Source organism: Pygocentrus nattereri, chromosome 3, assembly GCF_015220715.1.
Source record: "Pygocentrus nattereri isolate fPygNat1 chromosome 3, fPygNat1.pri, whole genome shotgun sequence".
In the NCBI taxonomy this organism is placed as follows: Eukaryota; Metazoa; Chordata; class Actinopteri; order Characiformes; family Serrasalmidae; genus Pygocentrus; species Pygocentrus nattereri.
In genome coordinates, this window is record NC_051213.1 from 21,427,631 (window position 1) to 21,453,852 (window position 26,222).

Sequence of the window (26,222 nt, forward strand, 5' to 3'; positions counted from 1 at the left end):
CTCCTTTATTTGAAAAAGCAGCCACACATAACCTGGGGCCATTTATCAGGCTTCCAGCTGAAATGGACGGCTCTGAATCTTCTCAAATTGTTTGCCAAAAAATGATTAGAGTGAAAATATATATATCATTTCCAGTTTGAGGTATTGTTTTTTTTTTTTTAGGAAGCAGAAGTTTCTATTTTCTCTGAAGGAAAAAACTATTTACCTGCTATTTAGATTTAGTAGAGGGAGGAAAATACAATCTCCAAATTAATTTTCCACTATTTCTTTTAAATAATTTGAAATATCGCCATAACACTGATGCTGATCATTTATATTGACAAGCAATTATTGGTTGCTTATTGTCAGGGTTTTGACAATATTCATACATCATGTTTTTTGCACTGATTTGTTACAGATGTGAAGGGTGAAGATTAATTTACTAAAGTAGCTTGGTATTTTGCACAGGTTACAAGGGCATCAGTGTATTGCTGAAGGCCACATATTTACAAAATGTATTATGTTCATATTTGCAAAATTGATTATGTTCTAATGCTGTATTTGTAATTCAGAAACATCAGTCTAGCAATTAAATATTCATGATTTTTTTTTTCAGAAAGTGCTGACTTTCATACTTTCATGCTTGTGCTCTTACCATATATATGTATATTTCATACATGCGCATTTTCACAAATATATAATTATATATTTATATAGTTTTATTTTGGTATTTGTATTTCTGATTTTGTATTTAAACAGTTGTAATTTTCATTTGAACTAATTTGAATGAGATCTTTTAAAGTGCAGTCACACATCTTAGAAAAAGTAAAACTTCACTGAACATTTCTGCATGTTTGTCTTATTCAGCTGGAAGGACGGGTTAAAATGCTTAAAATGTCTCTATCACTACCCTAATTCCTTTGTCCTCTGTCTTTTTCAAATGTGCAATCAATAAAACAAATAACCCTACTAATGAATATATTATTACATATTATTAGTACAATTATCAATATATATTTGAAAATTGTTGTTGTAATTACAATATAATAAATACTTTATAGTGATTAAAAAAATAATTCAAGAAGACACACTGGTTTAATTGGAACTATATTTAAAACCAAAATGAAAACCTTTTTTTTTTCATTCACATAATAAATACATTTGCCACTTGTGCATCAAAACATATTTGAGCATATTTACATTATAAATAAATTTAGAGAAGGATTTCTCTTGCTGTGGAAAAAACAAACAAACAAAAGAAGTGAGCCAGTTTCTCCCACCCAGCAGGCAGAGAGCAAGGGAACCTCAGAGCGCTCCCCTATAATCGTCCATCTGCATCAGTCAGTCTCGCATCCCCTTGGCTCCCTAACATGTCCCCCAGCAGCACGCATACTGCAACTCCTCCAAGTGAGTCCTTCGGTCCTTCTGTCCTTCATCACTTCACGCTCATTCACTCCAGCTCAGCAGACTGATTCTCACATCCTGCCTCATCAGCTACAACCTGCAGCCACTTCATAACTCACTGAAGAGCAGTCCCCCATCATGCCATGAGGGTGAAATAAAAGAAAAAGAGGTCTTTACAATTGCATAATCTTTGTTGCCCTGCTAATAACTGCCAAACACAAACTGCAGCTTCAGAGCTGAATTTCCAGAGAGTGATTTAAGTGGGGTTGGCTTGGTTTGGGGTAATGCTGTGAAATATATTTTGAAGTAAAAAAAAATCCAGTTTTCTGATACTTATTTTAACACCCTGCACAATGTGTGAATCTGACATACAGTTACCACTCACACGCTTCCACAGGGCACAGAACAACACGCAGGGTCAAAATGGTTTTGTACAATTATGAGCATAAAAACAATTCAAGAACATCATGCCTTTGGGCTATTGTGCCAATTATAAAGAGTATTTTCCTTTTTCTATTAGCCATAGTAGTTTCACGGTTACTGGTGTTTCTGTGCATGACAGGGAGGAGACTACAGTTCACATGCTCAAATGCAGTGGAAAATAATGATGTATAGAAACGCATCACTACCCACCATACTGAACTGAGCACATAACAGAGAAATAGACCAGGGTGGATTCTTAGTGTTCTGTTCTTTATCAAGTCTTGCCATAAAGTAGAAAGAATAGCACTGTAACTATATTAACTATACTAACTATAGGTGAATACTGTATTGCAGCATTAGTGGTACACTGCAATTTCCCTTTTACATATAAAAATCCCTTTTATGGTCTCATTTCATGACCTATAGAAGCTCATGAGTGGTAATTTTTGGCTAAAAATATTTTTTGTGGAAAAAATAGAATTCTCCTTTAAAGTCATTATCTAGCATCTTGAACTAAACAGTTTTGAAAATCTTGGCCTAGTGTTACATCTATAATTATGGCAAAAGTAATGATATTATAACCTTCCAGTTAAACTCATGAGAGAAAAAAATCAAAAAGCTATTGCCTACTGTAAACAGTTTAAACATATTTGATACTCCTTTGTATATTTATGCTGCTTTTCAGGCAAAAAAGATGTTTGTTCTTGCAGCAGTAAAATTTCATGTCTTAATATCATTCTCCTTCATACCTTGAAGGGGGGTTAAATTAAGACAATGATTAATTGTCAGGGAGAAAGACTAAAGAAGACATGAAGGCTTTAAAATGGTAGCACTCAAATGCATAATACAAAGGAAATTTGACACATTTGTCAAAAAATGGAAAATGTGACCTAAATCATTATGATCCTTTGAGACAATCAGGTCATTCATTCTCTTCTTCATGTATGGGAAAGATGAAAGCAGCAACAGTGGCTGTAAAGACATGGTAAATGCACTAAAATTTTTGTCAACTCACATTCAATGTAATAACATACTAACATTTTAATTATAGGTTTGTCTTTTCCCCAGACACAGGTATTTGGAAAAAGTCAAGCTAATTACTCTGACCAGTTCCTTCCTCTACCAGACTGTGTACAATTTGTTGCATTAAAAAAAAGAAAAAATAACCACATTGTTTCTGCTTCGCTTGTAAAATAGTGGTTATGCAGTGTAAAATATTGATTATTTAAAATATTTGAAGTTCCTCTGAACTGCCTTTTAAATGCATGAATGGAGTTCCCTTAATATCCTTTAATACTGAAATCTAGAATTCATCTACAGCAATGCAAATAGGAACATAAAAGCTCTCAAAACAGACAAACAAACAAATGAACAAACAAAAAAACAAATTCCTGTTTAGTTCCGTGGGGGAAAAAAAACAGTGGGGGCGAGCCCAGTCACGGCAAGTGTGTTGCTAAGCGTCAGCTGCCGTTCGAGATGATGACGGAGGTCCCTTTATGGCTGGGCGGCTGCTCGGCTTGCATGCGCAAGTGAGAGGCCATTTCATAGTGTGAGGAGCCTGCACAGCCCAGTGAGTAGCCTCTGAAGCTGTCTGCCTCATAGAGGTGCTCCAGTGTGTAGCCTGTGAGGGAATAGGCTGCGTGTTTGTCCAGGTACTGGCGGGGGTGGGAGGGGTAGAGTGCTGGGGTGGGGGACGTGGTGCAAGACCCAGTTAGGGCTAGCTGGTGCTGGTGCTGCTGTGGAGATGACAGCTCAGTCTGCAAAAAGTCTTTGGCTTTGGCCAGCCGCTCAGAACCAGGGCTGCTGAGGCGGGACAGAGGGGCAGGACTAGGTGCAGGACTGATCACCTGAGCCGGCCCCCGACACACAGAGCCCTGCAGGGCCGCCTGGGGGAACTCTGGGCTGAAGCAGGAGCCATGGCTCTTAGCTAGGCCATTCGCAGGGCCCAGTGGCTCTGCGTTGCCCTTTCTCAGCTGTAGTCGGTTTTCTTCTTCTTTTATCATCTGCTGCGTAGCCCGGATCAGTGTCTCAATCTTGCTGGGCTCCTGAGGACTCGAACGGAAGTGGTCCCCACGGTACCGGTCCCCTGAATCACTGGCCGAGCCACCATCAGGTGAGCTGACTGCACTGTCCTCGTCCCAGTGGCCCCTCACTGCAAGCAGGAAAAAGAACCATTATCTCTGTGTCAAAATATATGTTCGCAGGATTGAAGAGGCACAAAATTCCATATCGCAGCCTCAGATGCTCTACCTTCCAGTTAAAAAACAAACATAAAAAAGCAATTGATTACTGTAAACAGTTTGAACAGGCTTGATACACCTTTGTATATTCTACTTTGTAAGTAGAAGATTTTTATGCAAGAGCAACTGAAGGGAAAATCAAAGTATATAAAGGTTTTGGATATGAAACCTACCAGACTCTCTGATAATAGAAGTCTGATCCGTGAGACTACAAACGTGATAAACATGACACACATCTGATATTTGTGTGAATTTACAGTGTGAATACAAAAACTCAGATCTTATTACATCACACTGGAACAAATTTCACACCTTTAGACTCACTCTGACTTAAACTCACCATGCAGGCTGTGGATGGATGCGATGTGAGGCATAATACCTTCATACCCATCTCCATTCTCAGGTGGAGATTTGGGTAGAGGCAGGACTGAGCGGGCTGCACCCCACCACGCCTCTCGCCCGGCTTGAGGAGTACCCAAAAAGTACCTGCCAGCCTCACATCGCCCCCGCTCGCAGGCCTGTGAATGGTTGTGGCTCTGGTGGTCAGCAGAGGCATGGTGCTCCTCAGAAAGAGGCAGACTGTAGCAAAGTGATCGTGGCTCCGGGAACTGGCGGTAGACGCAGGATGCATCCATGCTTTCATTCTGCTCCAATAGCTGAGGAGAGGCGGAGTCAGTGAGAGGGCTCCCGCCCCACGGGCTACTGTCCTGATCAGACTCAGAGCGCTCTGTGTGGAAGCCTGGGTACTGCACAAAACCACACAGACAAACAAATCAACACTCACTGAAACCCATCACTAAATCTGCATTGTACTGCTTATCTATGTTCCAGCCCATATCTATTGTTCCTATAGAAAAATGATTCCCAATTGTGGGTCCATAATTATCATACTTTTCAAAGTATATATAAACACACCTATGTAATAATTTATTGGGAAATATTCCCATGTATTTCGTTACATCCCATGGTATTCCCATGTATTTAGTTACATCCCAACCCTGGAAACATCACTGACTGAGCAATGGAAAACAACATATAAAATTAAATAAACGCTTACATATGTGTTATTAAATCTAATCAGAGGGGAACCCTCAGGTCTCCACTATAAATCTGTAATTTTTTATTTAATAGAATCATCATGAATTTTATATTTAAACTTTGGTGATACTCTTATATAATTGTTACATTTTGCTTGGAAATAAAAAGTTTAAATTCTTGAAACCCCCAACAGAAAATTACACAATTAGGATTTTTTTTTTCTCTGTGGTATCTAGGTAGATAGAATCAAGCAAGCTCTCCCATTGGCTAGAAATTTAGGAGCAGGACTGAAGTCCTATAATATAATTAATCAGTGACAGTGGAACCAATCATCATCATCATCAATCACATTTTAATTTACAACAGGGGGAACCAATTTTGAGAAGAAAAGATCAATGAATACAAAAATGAATACAAAATTCTTAACATTATTTTGACTCTTATCACCTGCCTCAGCCCACCACTGCTTCTACACTTCCACTGCCCTTTCATGACCTAAGCCAACAACTCACCAAATCCCAATTACAAAATTTCACTATTAAGTGAGTAGCTATGCGATAATTTAGTTAATGGCATGAATATAATTTGCCACAGAATGCGTGCACAAGTCCAAACACCAAAGCTAAGCTTTTCAGTCAACCCTCAAAGGAGTTTATTAACACATAGATTAATAACTGGCTCATCACAGTGATCTGTCAGTCTACTCAGGCTTATCTAAAAATGTAAAAAGCAACAGTAGTTTGAATTCTGCCTTTACAAAATGTAGCTTGGACCAAATACAGATACTTAATTTCTGTATTTTAGATATGTATTCACAATACTTGTATTCCATTACATTCCAACCCTGGTCCTAGATACATCAATAACTGTGTCAAAACACACAACAGTAGTGTGTCAACAGTAGTGTGACCAGTGCATTTCACTCATATGCTAGTATTGGAAAACTACATGCAAGATAAAATAAGTGTTAACATGCATGTTAGGAGCTTCAAATAAAACATAGAATGTGTTTTACAATCTTCAAATGTCCATCTTTAATCTAGAATGACCAAAAAATGTCCATGTGAATCACTGCTAACATACTACTAGAATCCCATAAGGGAGTGTGCAGAAATTAGCATTAGAGTTATTTTTACCTATTTTTGACCAAATTTGTTTATTTGTGGAATGAGCAGAAGGTGTAGCTCTAACAAACCTGGTTTGCCATACCTAATCTAGTTGACTTAACCATGCTCAGCTCAAAAGTAGCCACTGTTGCAAAGTTTGTATAAGCTTTACAGAATGTTGCCAAAAATCTCAGTCAACTTAATGAAACATTTCAATATCAGTTGTCAGGTTGGAGATACCAGGGACAAATTTGTCACTCTACTGTTAACCCAATGATACAAAAAACAACTACCTTCAGAAAAAGTTGCGTATTTATTTACGAGAACTTTTGCCATGTCATTTTCATACAGTTTGAGTGTATACTCACATGTGAGTAGGGGGAGAGTCGTGTCTTAGGTTTGGTGCGGGACACCCTACTTTTATTCCCTTTCCTGCTGTCGCTGATGGGGTTGGAGGGGCTACTGTAGGTGAAGGCTGGCTTGGTGGACGTCGCTTGGTCTAAGGATAGCTGTAGACCTTTATACTCTGTGTCCCTGTTGAGAGAAAAGACAACATTACAGCTGAAGCTCAACAGGTATTGCACTCAGCAAGATTAAAATCAATACTTTCATTACACGAAGGCAAGGTCTCCGGCAGAGTGGTGTGTGATGTTGTTTGTGCAAGTGTGTCTCCAGTGTGTTTTTGTGTACCAGGGCATTTATTTCAGCTCTTTCAATGCTGTAAATGTGAGCCAACATCTGTTTGGTAATTAAGACGCAGTTGCTCATTTGTGGGACAATGACGTGTATGTATGTGTGTAAGAGAGACAGAGAGAGAGTGTTTGTGTGTGTGCGCACGTGTGTGTGTGTGTGTTTGAGAGGAGGCGGTGCAATTGGAAGCCATTGTTTCTCCTGTAGGATTGGTGCAAGGCTTTTACAAACACATGGCAGAGGGCAAGCGTCTCCGTTCAAATACACAGTGAGATTAAGAGCTATGTCTGGCTAAATCAAGCTCACAAGCAGATCCCACATGAGGCATAACTAGGAAATGGGAATTGATTTCTGAGTAAAGTGTGGTATGGATTTTGCTCCCTATGATGAATCAACTCGCAGACAAAGAAAACTGTGTCCAGAGAGCACGCCAGCCAAGGATGGAGCCATGTCCTCCTCTAGAGACCCTGCAGCATCACTCCAACAATATGTAGACACGTAGCAATGAGCACAGAGGGAAACATCTTGAAAGGAGACAGAAATACACACAGATGCAACAGTTTTTCTACAGAGTCAGAGCATGGGATCATACGTACACTGTTCAAAAGTTTGGAATCACTTTGCTGTTATTTTCTTCACTTTTAATTTAGACACTGTAGACTGAGATACTACAAGCTAGAGGTATTTCAATCTGTTTTACTCAACTTTCAATTATTTGAGGTGTAAAAAGGAAACATTACTAAATGATAAATAATAGAGTGTGATTATTTATTTCTGGTAATTTCTTGCTACATTATTTGCCTTGATTGGATCACCTCTAGACATGTGCCAATACAAAACATGCAATATCACAATAATTACTTAACACAAAAACTACAATTACTTGTCATTTTATAATGGTTTATGATATCACAAAATTGCATTAAGTAAAAAAAAAACATACATAACACGTACAATTTTGTAATCTTGATGGACATCATATCTTTGATTTACCCTTGATTTTTCTTTTTTTCAGGCTGGGTGGAAGACCTTTTGTACTCTAGATAGCACTGAGAGTACATTTAGCATGAGCTGTGAAGGTGCTCAGATGAATAATACACTAAAACAGCTGTGCATCAATTCACAATACAGTCACAAAATGCAGTGACAGGATTTCGAAGTGCCCAAGATCTTATTATTGAATATGGACACATGTTTACTCACTATCAGTATTCTGGGCACTAATTTTAGTATAAGTTCATTCCCAATGTTTTACTGCTTTCTTAGTCAAGGAATCATCTACGGCTTTGTTTGTAATTCTGGACACATCTAAAGTTTCAGGTCTCAAGTAGCAGCACCATAATAAAATGATTTAATGTGTTTATCTGCAACAGTTTTGCTTGTATTTTATTGAAAATAGTGATCTCAAACTGTGAATTGTGATTCCAAACTTGTGAATGGATGTGTTATGTTTTGCAGGAATTTTCTAACCCCAACAAACTTTCCCAAATCTTCTCTAAGTATTCCAACTTTTCACTAAATCTATGTCTCCACCAAAACTCTATCCCTACCTCTCAGATTGTTAGTTCTGACTGTAAAGCTGTTTGGTGACAATCTTGCCTGTAAAAAGCTCTATACATGTTGAATTTAACTGAACCTCAGTATCCAACAGGACATGTTTTGCCCTTTCAGTGTGAAAACATGAAATATGCAGGGCCACTCATAGGAATTTTGGGGCCCCTGAAAATTTCATGCATGGGCCCTTTGCTTAACTTGCCTTAACAAAATCCGTCACAACATTAAAACGTGGCATAGTTCACCTAACGCTACCTTTTTGTTTTAGCTCCTCAATTCCAACTATTACCGTCATCTGTAGATACAGCAAGTTGAGAATTTAAACAACATGCCTGCATGAAACTGGCTGAAATAATGTTTTTCTATGAAAGTATGCTTCTCTTTAAAAGCACCGCATCTTTGCTGTCAAACCATAATTCTATAATGAACTGTTTCTGCATAGTATAGAACTCATTTATCCAGCTATAAATCACAGTTAAATCCTAGAGTTTAGAGATACTCTGTTTTTCAATTTTTACTTTATCCATGTCCAAAGATAGAAGAGGAGATTGCAAGGTTTCCATAGCATACAATGTAAACACCAGATTACTTTCTACACCGCCTTCTACACCTCTATACTTTTACAATAAAAATAAATAAATAAATAAATAAATAAAATACTTATCAAAGTCAAGACCCTATTTTAGACTTTCACACTATAGGTTACTCCTGCTGTCAGATTTTTGTCCTGAAACTATATCGAAACTCATACTTACACACTTACATATGTACACACACACCTACATATCCTCTAAAAAATGAGTGAGCCATAGTCTCTTGGTAAATAGGGATCTATATCTAGGGTCACAGGCCATATACAGAAGTCAAAACAGTCAAAAGATTTTGCAATAGAGTGGCCAGTCTCAGTTTCACAATACACACACACACACACACACACACACACACACACACACACACACACACACACACACACACACACACACACACACACACTCTGACTTCACACCTCCTACTGCAGTCAGTGAGTGAACAAGCATACATTCTGATAAGAGTCATGATAAGAGGCCAGACACATTCACCTTATTCTGCAGCAAACATAGATTAGCTTTGCAATTATGAGACAACACATGCACACATGTGGAAGGGTCAAATAGGGAGCAAGTCTCGACATCATCGCTTATACTCATGAGAGCAAACCCTTCCTGAACAGACTTTCTCAATGGAATAAGCGCACTGATCCATGAATCAAATGCATGCATATCATAATGGGGAAGGAAAAGAACTCTCAGCAACACACTTAGCAAGCTGTGCGCTATAAACACTCATCATCTTTACAGCCTATTAATTAAAGCTCATAAACACTTCGTTTTATGACTGTGAGCTTGGGGAGGTGTGTGAAGCTGTTGCCAGCCTCACATCAGTGTGAACATGCACCACCTCTATTGCTTAATGGAGGCTTTTATGGACTGCAGTCATTTACATCTGCAACAAGGAGGCTGAATAGGCCCAAGCATTGGCACTGGTTCCATAGTGCTTCCTGGACGAGTGAAGGCAAAAACACAACGTTTCACTCATCCATGCAGCCCTCACTCTCTTAGCTTGACATGAAGGATGGCTCCTCTGCCAGAGCCTCTTCATTCTTTCCGGAGAGTTCCAGTGGAAAGTTTGTAGTGATAATGCATCTGCTTTATCAGAATGAATGCATGACAAATAAATCAGCCCTGACTCCCTCCCTCTGCCATATAATTTGTGTATGGAGCAGACACACAGCTGGGCATGTTGTTTTAAAGAGAGAGAAACTTCCCACCTGAGAGCAAAGCACTATCACAGCCACACCATGACCCTCTCAACAAAGAGCTGAGGGAGAAAGCTATGAATCCTGATCACTAGCAGCACAGAAGGGTTCTAAGAGTATTGCAAATACCTAACAGTGCGTTTAATTTAATTATGTAATCACACTGCCCAAATATGACCAGGATGTCATTTTACAACAAGTTCAAGTTGGTTATTATTACTTTTCCAAATATGTTTTTAAGAGCTCAAATGTATCATCTCTATTTTAAAATCTTGCAACTCTGAGAGTGTAAACACATTATAACAAATTGACCGATGTGAATGTTCCAAACGGAACAATGTTTTGTTGTATAAACTAACAGCACTGTGCAAAAGTCCCAGACCACACTTCATTTAATTGCTTTGGAGTCAAACGAGCATTGAATAGTATAGAATAGAATTTACCACCATTTGTCACTGTGTTTGCAATCTGTGGAATTAGACCTCTGCATTTAACCCATCCATGCAGTGAAACACATTTACATTTACATTTATAGCATTTAGCAGACGCTCTTATCCAGAGCGACTTACAAGAAGCATACACCCACGTGCATGCACACTAGTGAACACACACACCAGGGGGCAGTGAGCACACTTGCCCGGAGTGGTGGGCAGCCCTATCCATGGCGCCTGGGGAGCAATTGTGGTTAGGTCTTCAGTCGTGGACTGTCAGCCAAGGGCTGGTTCCCTAACCTCCAGGCCACAACTACCCAATTACTAAATGTGTTTTGGATTATTTTGATCAAAATAAGTAGAAAATGCAACCAGCTTTTAAGACTGAACTTTGGAACTGAAAAATGTCCTAAAAGAAAACATGATATACTAAAGGTAAAAAAGTGTAATTTTCTGTTACATGTGTGTATGTTTTCTCTGTTCTTTCCTGGTGCTCAAAAATGAATAACTTGTATCTTATGGCCATTTTGAAAATAAACGATACTAAAAGAGACAGAATTTACAGCATTTGGCAGTCGCTTGTATCTAAAACAAGTACATTTCAGTCTTGTTATAGAGGTACGCAGATTTAGTATTAAGAGTCTTGCTTCCAGACTCTTATTCGCATAGCCTAGTGTGCTTATCTGGGCTGGGAATCAAACTTCAGTCTGCTGTGTGGAGGGTAATACTGTTACCAACTATGCTACTTCGAGAACAACGATATGTATTTCATAAAGTATGTTTCCTACTTAACCATGTCCAGATCCCTGTGTTGGAAGCCTCTCGCCACACAACAGCTCCACTAATGTAGGGATTAAAGGCCAATTCAACTTCTCCAATGTGTGTGGAGCGTGCGGCTGCAAACTAATTTATGCTGCTCATGCCAGCAGGTGTGGGCAAGGTTGCATGACCAGAATGACGCTGACAAAGCGGAAGTGTACACTCACCACCAAGTCTGCACCAAGCAAAGTTTTAAAGCTAGAATCATGTTCCAGAGTAGCACATAGTGCAATTAGCTGACAGGAGGACACATCTGGTGGGTTACTGGGGGTCATCATGGCTTCATTTTATAGGGCAGTACAGTTGGTGGTCTCTCTTTTCTCCTTTTGAGGCAGCTCTGGCTCTCTACAGTACGGCAGTCATAAACTGGCTGGAGCACCAGGCTTTGTCACGCTGACTCCTAATCAGTGGACTCTTGGGCACAAACAGTACTTGCTACAGTTGGGACTCAAGCATACTTATTATTACTTATTTGCACATAGACAACACAATGGCTTTAACCAGTGATGCTTCTATACATAATAGTTTGTCTCTATGTACATGCATTAGCACTAATTAGACCAATTCAGGCTAAGCACTCTTGAGAAAAGAAAAGAGATATACAAATAAACAAACAAACAAACCTGACTGAAAAACTGGAACACAAAAGCAATCAGACCAAGTGAGTAATCCAATATATTACGCTACTAATTCAAATTTTATTTATGCAGATTATAATCAACACCTAATTCTGTTTTAGAGATAATCAAAGTAATGTAAAAATGAGATATATGGTAAGCATGTTGCATTGCTGTATGGATGATAATTAACATATATGAAGATATAGGCAGCATGCACTCATTGTGAAACCCTCCCAAATACCCACTCATACATCTACTCATGACGATCTATAAAATATCTCATAAATTGGTCTAAATGTGTTTGAGCAAAGAAAACACAAACATTCAAACGTGTACAGCATGGGCACAACAGGACTGGGATTATGAAGCAGTAGACTAAGACTAAGCAGTCTTTCATGGAATTCTGCATATACAACATTTGATGGAAAGTGTACAGATATCCTTTGCCTAGACTATATTTACATATACAATTAAATATTTATTAATAAATATTTAACTCCATTTATGAGCACTCAGCTAAAGTTGACACCTGCTCTGTGGTTAGAATTAGGCTTCTCATGGAGGCAATGGGGTAAGAAAGCGTGCACTGTACTATTGATGCTATACTTAGTCCTGACTCAGTCACAAGTTACAACTGTTCATCCATAATTCCTTATAGCACCTATAAAGTTGCTGTCCCTTATACAGTGGCTACTGAGCATTTATTTTAGAGGCTTGCACAGCAATGTTGTCATACTAACCTAATATATAACATAACATAAATTACTTTAAAGGTCCTTATTCTATATTTTTATTATATTTTATTTCTTCCTCTGATGTCCACTTTTAATGGCTGCATAGATTTATGTACCAAAAACAGTCATGATTCATTTCTACATGACCGTGTCTTGACATGTTAACTCCAAAACTCTTAAAGAAAAATATATGTAAATGATCTCTGTTTTGATTGGCTGTCTCATTCGAAAATCAGTCAGAGCTACAATAAATCTTCATAACACAGCATTAACATCAATGGAAAAGAGTTCAACTGCTGTAGGCTGAATAGATGGATAAATGGAAATGCGCTGCTTTATGATATCAGAAAAACTGAATTCAATTTGGGATGTCTTTGCAGATTAATCTTCATATTGATGCTGTCAAAAAAATCTCCAATGCAGTAACATTACAGGAGAAGACAACATGTTCTTTACATTTATTGTAAAGAGATTTTATTCTAAGCAATTTTGAAAGCATTTCTGTTAATCCATTCACCATGAAATTGTCACAAAATGTAAAAACAGCTGCTGTGTGCAAATGGTGTGGAAAAAACCCTGGAAAAATGAAGATACTTGTTGGAGAACAATGATATAGTACAATATTAAATATATTTACAGATAACTTCCATGTATCCATATACCTGTATTACCATAGGACGTGGAGTATTCTTCAGGTTTTGAAAGACTAAAGGTTTTCAGGTCATCTTAAACTCCAGATTCTCTTTGATTTCACAAACAAACACATTTTTTATAACATGGGCTCTTTGTCTCTTTAATTTTCTATTTCTATCTTTAGCTGTTAGGCAGAAGCGAAGAAAACCATTATATTTCAAATGCAAAAATACTTCTGAAACCAAACCAGGGAAACACATATTAAATCAGGGATTACAAATGGATTACGAACTTGTCAATCTGCATGACAGCTTTCTAATTACGCAATTATCCTCCCTTAATTGCTTAACAACGATGCATCAAAAAAGAAGAAAAAAGGTGGTGCAAGCGCTAATTAACTGTAACTGCAGGAGAAAAAGTAACCACGAATGAACACTTTTGGAAATGGGGTATAAGTATAAGTGATCCTGATATTCTTTGTTCAGCAAGTTGTTTCATTTCTGAGACACAGATAAAAAGACTGTGCAGGTGTGTTTTTCAACAGCAGTAACAGTAAGAGGTGGGCAGTACTCACGTTAGGACATAGTTTACGCTGACGATACAGTGAGGTCTGGAGGATCTGCTGTTGTGCACAATTGTTGCATAGCTCTGGACCCAAACCCAGCCCCCCTCCTTAGCCAAGAACCTGTAGTACTTTGTAGTGACCTGACCTTTCACCAACACTGCAGAGAGAGAGAGTGAGAGAGAGAGAGAGAGAGAGAGAGAGAAAGATGAGAGAGAGAGAGCGAGAGAGAGAAAGAGAGAGAGAGAGAGAGAGAGAGAGAGAGAGATGAGAGAGAGAGCGAGAGAGAGAGAGATGAGAGAGAGAGCGAGAGAGAGAAAGAGATGAGAGAGAGAGCGAGAGAGAGAAAGATGAGAGAGAGAGAAAGATGAGAGAGAGAGAGAGAGAAAGATGAGAGAGAGAGAGAGAGAGAGAGAGAGAGAGAAAGATGAGAGAGAGAGAGCGAGAGAGAGAAAGAGAGAGAGAGAGAGATGAGAGAGAGAGCGAGAGAGAAAGATGAGAGAGAGAGAGAGAGAGAGAAAGATGAGAGAGAGAGAGAGAGAGAGAGAGAGAGAGAGAGAGAGAGAGAGAGAAAGAGAGACTATATTATTAGACACAATCCTGTACAGTTTGTATGTACAGCTCTCTCTGTCTTAATCTCTGTCTGTGTCACACACACAGAAGTAATCACATATATTGTTGCACCATTTCCTTTTTTTTCTTTCTTTCTAGGTTTGTTGTTTTTTTTGTTGTTGTTTTTTTTGCACAAAAATTTAAAGCTGGACTGTAAAAATGAAACAAGATGAAAGATGTTGAAACATTGTTTGACAAAAATGTATGAGCTAAATAAAACATGGTTTCTTGTTTCAATATTGAGTACATTTATAGAACTGATAAGCATTTATTACAGTATATTTGACAAAAATATGACATTTTATATTTCAAGGCACTGAAGAAAAAGGCACTGGGAAAAAAACAAAGCTATTAAAAAAGAACAAATATGGTCATATACACAAGTTTGAACACACCTGGCCAAATTATATGGGATGTTTTGTTTTTTTATTTTTTTATTTTTTGAAGTTTCTAAGTGATTAGTTAGCACATGTCTAACTTTCATCAATTTGAGGGCACAATTTATACATTTTTATAGTTTTTGCTGCGATTAACATAGTGGAAAACAACTAAAACAAACAATAACATTACTGTATTGTTTTATTTTTTCCAATATATTAAATTCAGAAAATAAACGCAATTGTGCATTAAAATGTTGCTGTGACTGGAGTGTGTCAGGGCCGAAGACAGCGAGAGGAACGAGCAAAAACAAACCTAACTCACACAAGTGGTGTGCACAGCGTAGGTGGAAGGTGTCACAGCTGTGGACGTGATGGTAAAGAGTCTTCTCTATTAAGTCCTGTGGCTCATAGCCAGTAAGCTCTGCCACCCTGGCAAACAAACATGGAGGATAATAATTATGCTGCCAATGTGCACACAAACACCTGCACACACGCACACACACACACACACACAGTAGGCCAAATTTGTACAGATATCAGCACAAAATAACAGGTGCACATGCACATAGATGACGGAACACAAATATACAAAGAAAGCTGCACACACAAAAACAAACAAGCAAACATGTATGTTTGCACACAGAGCTGAATATCTGTGGCCTTGAGAACTGTATGACACACATATATTTATATGGTCTATTATGATCTGTATTGAGGTGCAGCATTCTTAAACCCCAGAAGATTGTACAGAACTGTACACAAGTTGTAGACAGCCATGAAAATTGTCTAAACTATTTATGCTGACAGTAAATGTTTTCTGCCTGTAAAAACAAAGTACAACCCTAAACATAAATACAGTAAAGTATGACAAGAGCAGTCAAGAACTCCAGGTTGGCTCTTGGTTGCTTGCTACACTCCAGCCAGTGCATGTGCTTCCTAAATTCCATCAGCAGCACTCCTGCTAAGTTTAATAAAGGACTGATTAGCTGAAGCTGGATGGCAACAATAAATACTGGAAAAGATTCAGCTAACACCCTGAGACACGTTAAATCACAATGCAATGTTTCTACATTTATTTGCATTTTTCCAATGTATATTTTCATAAATTATTGTTTACTGCCAAAATTAATGGCTTTACATCTCAGGATTTTTTTCAAATAGCAAAGAATTTTTCACAGTACTCTAGATGAACCTACAATTCTGCAAGGCCTTCTAAACAAAACCATGGCTTCTGAACAAAACCATGCATCTCCAAAATGACATTGCAATTTTTTTCTGTAAATTAATGTAAATATTTTTTCCCCCAAAAACAATTCTAGACCGTTTCTGTTGGTCAATTCATAACGAAATGTTCACACAATGAAAGGAGCAGCCACGGTGTTCACATGACATATAAAAATAAAAGAGAAGCTCTATGGTTTTGATATGACAGCGATGATATTAATTTCACAGCAATTACTGAACAATTTATAATAGCTACTGAATAATGACTCTTAGGATTAATATCTGAATAACAGCCCTAATGCTCATAGTTAATAAGATGGTGAGTGGAATCTACCTGGAGTCCAGGAAGATGAGCTTCATGTCCAGGCTAGCTCTGAACATGAACATGTTGCTGTGGAGCTTGATCTCTGTCACTGCACTGGGGGGCAACGAGTGGCCCACAGCTACCAGCCCCACGTTCTGGTAGCAGCCATCAAATGGAGACATGTCCAGACTGTACTGTCGTATCTTTAGGTAGCCACTGCAGTGGATCACCTGCAGGAGTAAACAAACACCCCCCACGCACACACACGGTGAAATAACATACACAAGCTCACAGCAAATCCCACCTATACACACAAATACAATACATGCTGCTGCATCAAGCAACCACTGCTGGATCTCTAGCTTCATCATGAACACTGATCTGCACCATTCACAGTTATTGATCTCTGTTTTGCCTAGAATTGTTTCACTGTTGAGCCACAAGAATGGTTACATGATAGTATCTTCTAGATTCATTTATCATTTTATTATAATTCCAGTTTCATCAGCAGAACTATATTTTTCCATTGCTGTAATTTTCTGAAGACTTTATTTTTTATTGTAACTGAGCAGTTAAATATAAAGATCTCTAACAGGTGGAAAAATTCAAATTTCGAAACTACCTTATATCCGCCACAGGTGAGACCTGCATTCCTCTTGGCAAGGACGCATTTCATCCTCAGAAAGAAAGAGCGCTCCATTTCATACTCTATGAGAGAGTCGGGGGGGGGGGGGGTTAGATGATGAAGGGGGCTCAGGGAGAGTGTGTGTTTAGTGTGATCGCTCTCTACCTTGTACGAAGTGTGAGTGGTAGGGCTGGTGCGCGGTCAGTACCGCGGTCATCTCATCGTGGTCAGCAGGGTGAATGTACTCATAAATGCTGTTCCCCGTCAGCTCTACCTGTTAAAATGAGCCTCTGTCATCCCAGTCAAACGCGCAGCGCGCGAGCTTTGCGATTAAAGTACAAATAATAAAGTAGGAGCCTGTAACGGAAACTCAGAGCAGCGCTCAGAGCAGAGGAGGGCAATCAGAGCACTTTACCTGCGATAGCCCCAGGTGCACTGAGGCGGTCTCAGAGATGTACATGATCTTCCCATCAGGAGCCACCACGAAAATAAACCCGTCCAGGGTCTGAAACACACACACACACACACACACACACACACACACACACACACACACACACACACGCACACGCACACACACATATTTATACTCAGTATTTTGAGTATCAACAGAAACGCGCAGTAACGCGGCAAGACAGTATAACAGTATAACAGTATAGCAGCAAGGCAGCAAGGCAGTAAGACAGTATAGCAGCATAACAGTAAGGCAGTAAGGCCGCCGTCAGCGGTTTATTTTCCGAATCAAATTTCCATCTAAACGTGGCAAAATACATTAGTAAATAAACTTAAAATAAATCCCAAACGTTGGCAAATATCCCCAAAAAAGTCAGAGCTCAGGCCTCACAGGAGAGATCCTCCTGTATTTTTAGCTATTAAAAATATTCCATTTTGAGCAGGTTTGTCTGAGCCTCAAGGCTGATACACAGACAAACCAGCTCAAAATGGAATATTTTAATAGCTAAATTGGCTTTGAGCATTATTTACGAATCCTAACAGTTCATAAAGATTTATCATAAACACTTGCGAAAAAAAACATAAATAAATAAATAAATAAATACTCAGCTAATGTTAAACGTCTTGATTTGCACGTCTACAATGAAATGGAACTAATAGGCAGAATATTCAAAATACATAAAATACTTAAAATAATCCTCCAAAAACACACAGAAAAAACAACAAGAAAATGTTTATTATTATTATTTTTATTTAATAATAATAATAATCGTATTAATAATAGTAATAATAATCGTATTGATATTATTATTATTATTAATAATAATAATAATAATCATAATAATAATAATAATAGTAACAAAGCTCTCCTACCTGTAGTAGATGTGATCCCAGCTCGCGGCCTACATTGTCCAGAGAGCTCGCTCTGCTCACGTGCCCCCATGATTCCCCTAAACCTGCAGCGCATTATTCATTACACAATTACACATCACCTGTTTCTAGAGGCCGGTAATACATTCAATCATCATCATCATCATCATCATCATCATCATCATCATCAATATCAGCACTATTATATTATTAGTGATTTATCATCTCCGTGCTGTTCTTGTTGCTGTTATTATACTAGTTCAGTTAAAGAGAGAACTCGCTCCAGAAGCCTCTCCGGCTGCTTTAGAGGAAGAAGGCGGTATTTTGGTATCAAATTGACTGTAAACATGATTGTAAAAATGCAAATGAACTCAGTAAACCCGGAGGAACCAACAAAACTCGATAAGACAAACAGGGAGCTGCTGTCCGCTCCATAAGCCCTTCCGCAATCCCCATTGAAATGCAAATCTCTGAAAACAAACACGCGCCGTGCGAGGATCACAGCAAAGCTCCGATTCCCATTTTAATATTAACCAAATATACACTTCAGGTTTACACAACAGAAACAATCTAATTATTTCTTAACCACAACTCAAACACGGCCTGCGCGCGCACCGCCCCTCCTAAAATATCACACGGTACCGAAAAGACAGCGAGGGGACAGCGGGGAGACAGCGAGGAGACAGCGGGGAGACAGCGGGGAGACAGCGAGGGTACAGCGAGGGGACAGCGGGGTCAGTCTGTCAGACTGTTTGTGCTACAGTCCGGTGTCTAAGCCTCTCACAGGCCTGTACATACAACAGAACACTAATAGGGCAGTACTTAGTTTAGTGGACACAGCTGGGCATTAAAGTTTCAGCTTTCTGTGGAACCTCGGGCTGCAGGTTTTGTAGCCTTCTGTTAATTTCAGGTGCTTTTTGAGGGCCTTTTTGTTGCGGGTCGCTGACTCTCTGTAAGTCCGAGTGCATTTTTTTCTTTTTCTCTCTCCCCTGTCTGACCCCAGCAGGAACACGGAGCGTCTGGACACGAGAGAGTTTAGATAAAGAGTAAATGAGCTTTTGTAAAGAGAGGAAATCAGATGAGAGCGGCTCTCAGGCTGAAGCGGTGAATGGAGTGATCCACTGAAGCTCTGCACACGGAACCTTTCAACTGCTCGCAGCGCAGGAAAATTGCATCCATCTTACAACTTACAGGTTGTGCTGGAAAGACTCCAGCTCGGCTATAATAACTTAATTGTGGGCACCAAAGCAACCACCGCGCTGTTTCTGTTAACAGTGCGCTTTAAAACAGCTGCAGCGCGTTCCTGGAGAAAACTACATTGAGGGGGGAAAACTGGCGTCTCAAAAAACTAAATCAACTCGCTGCAATACAAATTTGGAGCTCGCTGAATTCCAAATAACGATTCAGCAGAACGTACAACGGATTGATTTTCTTCTGTTTACTTACAACTTCAATTAACTCAGACACTAAAACGATCTTGCAGTGTATCTGTTGGTTCAGTCAGCAACATCAAAACCAGGCGGGAACCATTAAATTCGCTAATATTGTGCACCGAAAATGTAACCGTTAAATACTTAAACGCCTAAAAACAGGTGAAAACATTTAAAAGGTCTCAAAGTGTGAGCGCGGAGTGTGGCGTGTTACAGGGAGTGTGTGTGTGTGTGTGTGTGTGTGTGGTGAGAGGACAGAGCGGTCAGAGCGGTCAGGTGAAGAGCAGGGAAGGTGAGCGTTAAAAGCAGCCCATAAATAACAGCCGTAAAGCAGCCGCGCCTTCCTTTAGTTTTCAAATAAAATTTTAGTGGCAATTACGCAGAACATTTTCCTCCGACTACTAGAGGAGTGTCCTTACACAGAGAGTTCGTCACACTTCAGCAAAGCCGCATCACGCGCATTGTGCACGCGCTGTGAAGGGGAGGAAGAAGATAGGGAAATGATGGCCAAAGCACATGCTGCACAAATCTGTCCGCCGTAAAATGTGATACGGATGGCGCTCTCCAGCGCGAGACTCTGTCTGCAGAGCACCCCCGACACACACACACACACACACACACACACACACACACACACACATACACACACACACACACACACACACGCACCCACACTAAGTATTCAAGCACGCGCTTTTTACCTGCTGCACTCTCACCTGTTTATTACCGATCAGGAATGTTACTTCAAATGTAGTTTAAATACAATAAAAATATCTTTATGAAACTGAGGCAGTTTATCAACGTATAGTAAAAACTCTTTGTTTATGTGTGGGTGTGTGCGCACGCGCGCGTGTTGCACTCGAATGTACACATTTTAATGTAATATCATTAGATTCTTATTTTATTATGTTTAATAGAGCCACACGGCGCTGATGAATTCATCCAACTACTTACCCTTATGAATACGCTGTGCTGTAATAATGTAAGGAACTATAAATAATTCTATAGTGCTGTAGAATAATATTACTATATAATATTTTCACCTCAATAGAATATTAATGTAGCACTATAAGACACTACTACATCAATATTCTACTGAGGTGAAATTATAGGCTAATATTATAAGATTATGTTACTTAAGATACATTTTCTGTAATTAACTATAAATCGTCTGAATTTACTGCATGAGATTCCATTTGAAATCCTGTAGAAATGAATCAATTTACTGTTTTTATATAACCCCACTGTCTATAAAATACACACGAAACGAGGGAATACCGACGAATACCGACGAGTCGTGTCAGAATAACATTCTAATAAAAATAAAAGGAACACCTGACAATTATATACTATTATAATAATAATAATAATAATAATAATAAAAATAATAATAAAAGAAAGACGTGGGAAAGAAGCTCCCGCAGACTTCATAACATTTATACTTGAAATAAGAGCAGAACCTTTGTTTAGTTGACGGACTTGCTGTTACTGAGGAGTTATTCTGCTGTTACTGAGGAGTTATTCTGCTGTTACTGAGGAGTTATTCTGCTGTTACTGAGGAGTTATTCTGCTGTTACTGAGGAGTTATTCTGCTGTTATTGAGGAGTTATTCTGCTGTTATTGAGGAGTTATTCTGCTGTTATTGAAGAGTTATTCTGCTGTTACTGAGGAGTTATTCTGCTGTTATTGAGGAGTTATTCTGCTGTTACTGAGGAGTTATTCTGCTGTTACTGAGGAGTTATTCTGCTGTTATTGAAGAGTTATTCTGCTGTTACTGAGGAGTTATTCTGCTGTTATTGAGGAGTTATTCTGCTGTTACTGAAGAGTTATTCTGCTGTTATTGAGGAGTTATTCTGCTGTTACTGAGGAGTTATTCTGCTGTTACTGAAGAGTTATTCTGCTGTTATTGAGGAGTTATTCTGCTGTTACTGAGGAGTAATTCTGCAGTTACTGAGGTGCTATTCTGCTGTTATTGAGGAGTTATTCCGCTGTTACTGAGGAGTTATTCTGCTGTTATTGAGGAGCTATTCTGCTGTTACTGAGGAGTTATTCTGCTGTTATTGAAGAGTTATTCTGCTGTTATTGAGGAGTTATTCTGCTGTTACTGAAGAGTTATTCTGCTGTTATTGAGGAGTTATTCTGCTGTTATTGAGGAGTAATTCTGCTGTTATTGAGGAGTTATTCTGCTGTTATTGAGGAGTTATTCTGCTGTTACTGAGGAGTTATTCTGCTGTTATTGAGGAGTTATTCTGCTGTTATTGAGGAGTTATTCTGCTTTTACTGCTAGGTTTTTCTGCAGTTATTGCTGCGTTTTTCTGCTGTTACTGAGGAGTTATTCTGCTGTTATTGAGGAGTTATTCTGCTGTTACTGAGGAGTTATTCTGCTGTTATTGAAGAGATATTCTGCTGTTACTGAGGAGTTATTCTGCTGTTATTGATGAGTTATTCTGCTGTTACTGCTAGGCTTTTCTGCTGTTATTGCTGAGTTATTCTGCTGTTATTGCTGAGTTATTCTGGTGCTATTGCGGAGTTATTGCGCTGTTATTGAGGATTTATGCTGCTGTTATTGAGGAGTTATTCTGGTGTTATTGTGGATTTATTCTGCTGTTATTGCTAAGTTATTCTGCTGTTATTGCTGAGTTATTCTGCTGTTATTGCTGAGTTATTCTGGTGTTATTGCTGAGTTATTCTGGTGTTATTGCGGAGTTATTGCGCTGTTATTGATGAGTTATTCTGCTGTTACTGAGGAGTTATTCTGCTGTTATTGAGGAGTTATTCTGCTTTTACTGCTAGGTTTTTCTGCTGTTATTGCTGCGTTTTTCTGCTGTTACTGAGGAGTTATTCTGCTGTTATTGAGGAGTTATTCTGCTGTTATTGAGGAGTTATTCTGCTTTTACTGAGGAGTTATTCTGCTGTTATTGATGAGTTATTCTGCTGTTACTGCTAGGTTTTTCTGCTGTTGTTGCTGTGTTTTTCTGCTGTTATTGCTGAGTTATTCTGCTGTTATTGCTGAGTTATTCTGCTGTTATTGCTGAGTTATTCTGGTGCTATTGAGGAGTTATTCTGGTGTTATTGCGGAGTTATTGCGCTGTTATTGGGGATTTATGCTGCTGTTATTGTTGAGTTATTCTGCTGTTATTGCTGAGTTATTCTGGTGTTATTGTGGATTTATTCTGGTGTTATTGTGGATTTATTCTGCTGTTATTGCAGAGTTATTCTGGTGTTATTGCAGAGTTTCTGCCTTGATTCAATCATGGCCCTACAGCTGTCAGGCGCTGAAGACCCACAGTGTGATGGAGCACCGCGAGACCTCATGAGATCTCTGCTCCACTACGGTAAAGTAAAAATCACCAACATCACATGTTCCCATCTCCAAATTCTCCCTTCTGAGAAAAAAACCCTGAAGGTCTGAATGATCTCTGACTGAGGAGTGAGAAACGTTCTCTGGAGTCCCTTTCTTATCTGCACGGCCGCGTTTCTTTGTCTTTTTAAGGTGTGTGCTGTGGGTATGTGGGGGTCTCTGCTGTATGTTGGGGGGAGATGAGCAGGTTGGATCGGGCAGTGCTAATTGGCGAGGCTCGGTTTCAAGCACGTAGAGAAAGCAGGCCTGTGAGAGCACAGCAGACCTGGAATATGACCACTAATCGCCTGTTAGGAGCTGTATGACCGCCTGAGTCTGAACACCACACACACACACACACAGCACGCTTATATTTTTATCTTTTATATAAAGTAAGAAAAATGTGTTTTGATATACTTTTGCGATGCTTTAAAATGCGTCAGAATACATTACGTGTATTATTATTAAATACACATTATTCTCCCAGTGGCATTATTATTATTATTATTATTATTATTAATAATAATAATAATAATAATAATAATAATCATAATGCCACTTGGAGAATAAAGGAGCTGAAAGAGATGTCACTGAAAACACCAGACAATAAGTTTAAAAGTAAAATACAGATTACAAATATAATCTGTATTAAAATATAATTGTAATATACATTAGTCTATTACAAATCAAGAAAGAAAGCTCCCTGTTTACCGTATCGAGTTTTTCTGTTTCCTCCGGGTTTAATGGGTTTTAATTAGCATTTTTACAATCATACGCCTCTGATCGTTATGATTATTATAATAGTTGTTGTTTATAATAATAATAATAATAATAATAATAATAATAATAATAATAATAATAATAAAATAATAATAATAATCATAATAATAACAATCCGACAACAAAACAATAATAATTCATTCCAGTGTTTAGTTTCTAAATGTAAAGATTAAATGTAACTTTTTGAACACACTATAATGTTTGCATTTCCGAGTGTTTAAACTCTCAGTATCACATTTCTGCACTGTTTTGTGTGAGGGTGTGCGGGATCCTCTGAGCTGAGCCCCTCAGACGGCTCGGGTGGAGCCTCCTTACCTTCAGGAAACACTATTCTCATTTTCAGGTAGCTGGTGGTTAGGCGGATTATGGAGGCTTTGTCCAGCTGAGATGTGATGGCCGAGGGCAGCGGCAGCAGCTTGGCCAGCTCATAGAACTCGCTGTTCTCTTTCTCCCGCCGAGTCCGGGCGGCATTTTTCGACTTCTCTTTCATTGTCCTTGGAGCTGAAGGGTGTGTGACACCCCTCCAGTGTCTGGATCAGGCTTTTCCACAAACCGACAGCAAACCGCACACATGCACCTTCAGCTTTCAGCGCAGTTTCACCATCATCCTGTGACCGCACCGGCGCCCTTCACTTCTGACCACGCAGCTCACACATCCTCCAGCGCCCTCCAACAAACACCCAGCCACTCTGAAAACGACTAGTATTAAACACAGAGCGACACTGAAACCTCATAGCGAAGGAAAACCGCAGTGTTTAAAGAACTTCATCCGCTGCGGGACGCTCACTTCTTCACTCAGGCAAATCCACTCAGGCCCAGCGCTGCTTCATACGGGGAAAACATCCATCCTCAGAGTAACAACACAGCCCTGAAACGAGAAAACAAGCCCAGAAAGCATGTCATTTCAAATCGTACATTCCAGCATAGCTCTGAAAGAATTTAGCGTGAGAATAAAGAGGACAACAGATATTACAGCAGCTAGTTACTCATTAGCCTTCACGAGTCCACTTCTCTAACTACACTAACCAATGGACATGTTTCCTGAGAGGACACACTAGAAAGCATTTATAAAACAGTCGGAAACACACAATAACTGTCTAATCTGTAAAATAACCTTTATATATCAACAGTTTTACAGAGTGTAAAAAACTTCACCTTTCCTTCCAAGTCAAACTCTCATTTCCTCCTTCTTGCCAGACCGTCCCACAACACGGAATATCCACACTCCCGTTTCACGGCACACAATTCCAAGACAAACGCCGGAAAAAAGGGCAACATTTTATCCACAAATGTCTGTTGGAGGAACGCGAGAGTGTGTGTAAGAGAAAGAGCGAGAGAGAGCGAGAGCGAGAGCGAGAGAGAGAGAGAGAGAGAGAGAGAGAGAGTTTCGTGCCATTCACTGCCCCAAACTCTCCAGCTCGTTTCTGCTGAGCGGTCCGCCCCCCGTTTCTCTCCTACCAAGTCCTGCTCTTATTGGGCAAATACGGCCTTGTTTTTGTTTTCCTACCTGTATTCTGACAGGCTCTGTTGACTTCACTGGGATTGGCGCGTATTGTTTCGCCTCTCTGCGCTACGATTGGTCAGTACTTCACACTCAGAAGCCGTCCGCCCAATCAGGGCCAAGCCGAGCGAAGAGGGCGGGGCCTGCCTGGAAACAGGTGGGGAAAAAAGAAAGTGCCAGTCCCCAGTGTGCGTTCAGATATGAGCGCTGAAGTGAAATGTGGGTTTGTGTGAAAGGCGAAATCCTCTCCTCTGCGCCGAAATACATTTGCGTCTAATATTTAGGCGCGCGCTCTTACGCTAATGGTCACCTCAGAAGCGTCGACATCAGGTCTAGAGGGGAACGTCTGCAGCAGTGAGGGACCCTGAAGGTCGCGACCTGCTGCTGATTCCTGTCATTCACTTCAGAACCTCCAGTGCGCTGATGGCTTCACCAGCGCCTGTTTAGGTTTGCTTGTTTGTTTGTTTAAAACGGAGGGAAAACATAATAATAACAATTGTCTTATCAATAAGTTTGCCCTAATTTTACCCGGTAAAGACAAATGTTGTCTTTTTGGAAACAATATTTTTTTAGCTCATCAAAAAAGCGGGCGAATCGTTCTTAAAATAAAAATAAAAATACAAATAAATACACAACAGGGTAACGGGTATTCGTTCAAAAAAGCACTAAGACAGA

The 26,222-nt window shown here is 39.4% G+C and overlaps 1 protein-coding gene across 3 annotated transcripts; it reads right to left on the bottom strand.

Annotated features, from left to right (window-relative positions):
* Window positions 1-1,133: 1,133 nt before the first annotated feature.
* sim1a (SIM bHLH transcription factor 1a) lies at window positions 1,134-25,500 on the bottom strand. 3 transcript variants are annotated; one of them, XM_017708222.2, is made up of 13 exons: window positions 25,202-25,500; window positions 24,834-24,914; window positions 24,362-24,735; window positions 18,500-18,582; window positions 17,589-17,678; window positions 17,339-17,447; window positions 17,171-17,256; window positions 16,579-16,778; window positions 15,343-15,449; window positions 14,041-14,188; window positions 6,559-6,724; window positions 4,387-4,792; window positions 1,134-3,958 (listed from the first exon to the last, which is right to left on the bottom strand). In XM_017708222.2, exons 3-13 carry the CDS (start codon window positions 24,534-24,536, stop codon window positions 3,267-3,269), a joined length of 2,262 nt encoding a protein of 753 aa, XP_017563711.1. In that variant the 5' UTR covers window positions 24,537-24,735; window positions 24,834-24,914; window positions 25,202-25,500; the 3' UTR covers window positions 1,134-3,266. The 3 variants fall into 3 exon arrangements, with proteins under 3 accessions (XP_017563711.1, XP_017563710.1, XP_017563709.1); XM_017708221.2 differs by having other exon boundaries at window positions 24,362-24,745; XM_017708220.2 differs by having other exon boundaries at window positions 24,362-24,914.
* Window positions 25,501-26,222: the final 722 nt, after the last annotated feature.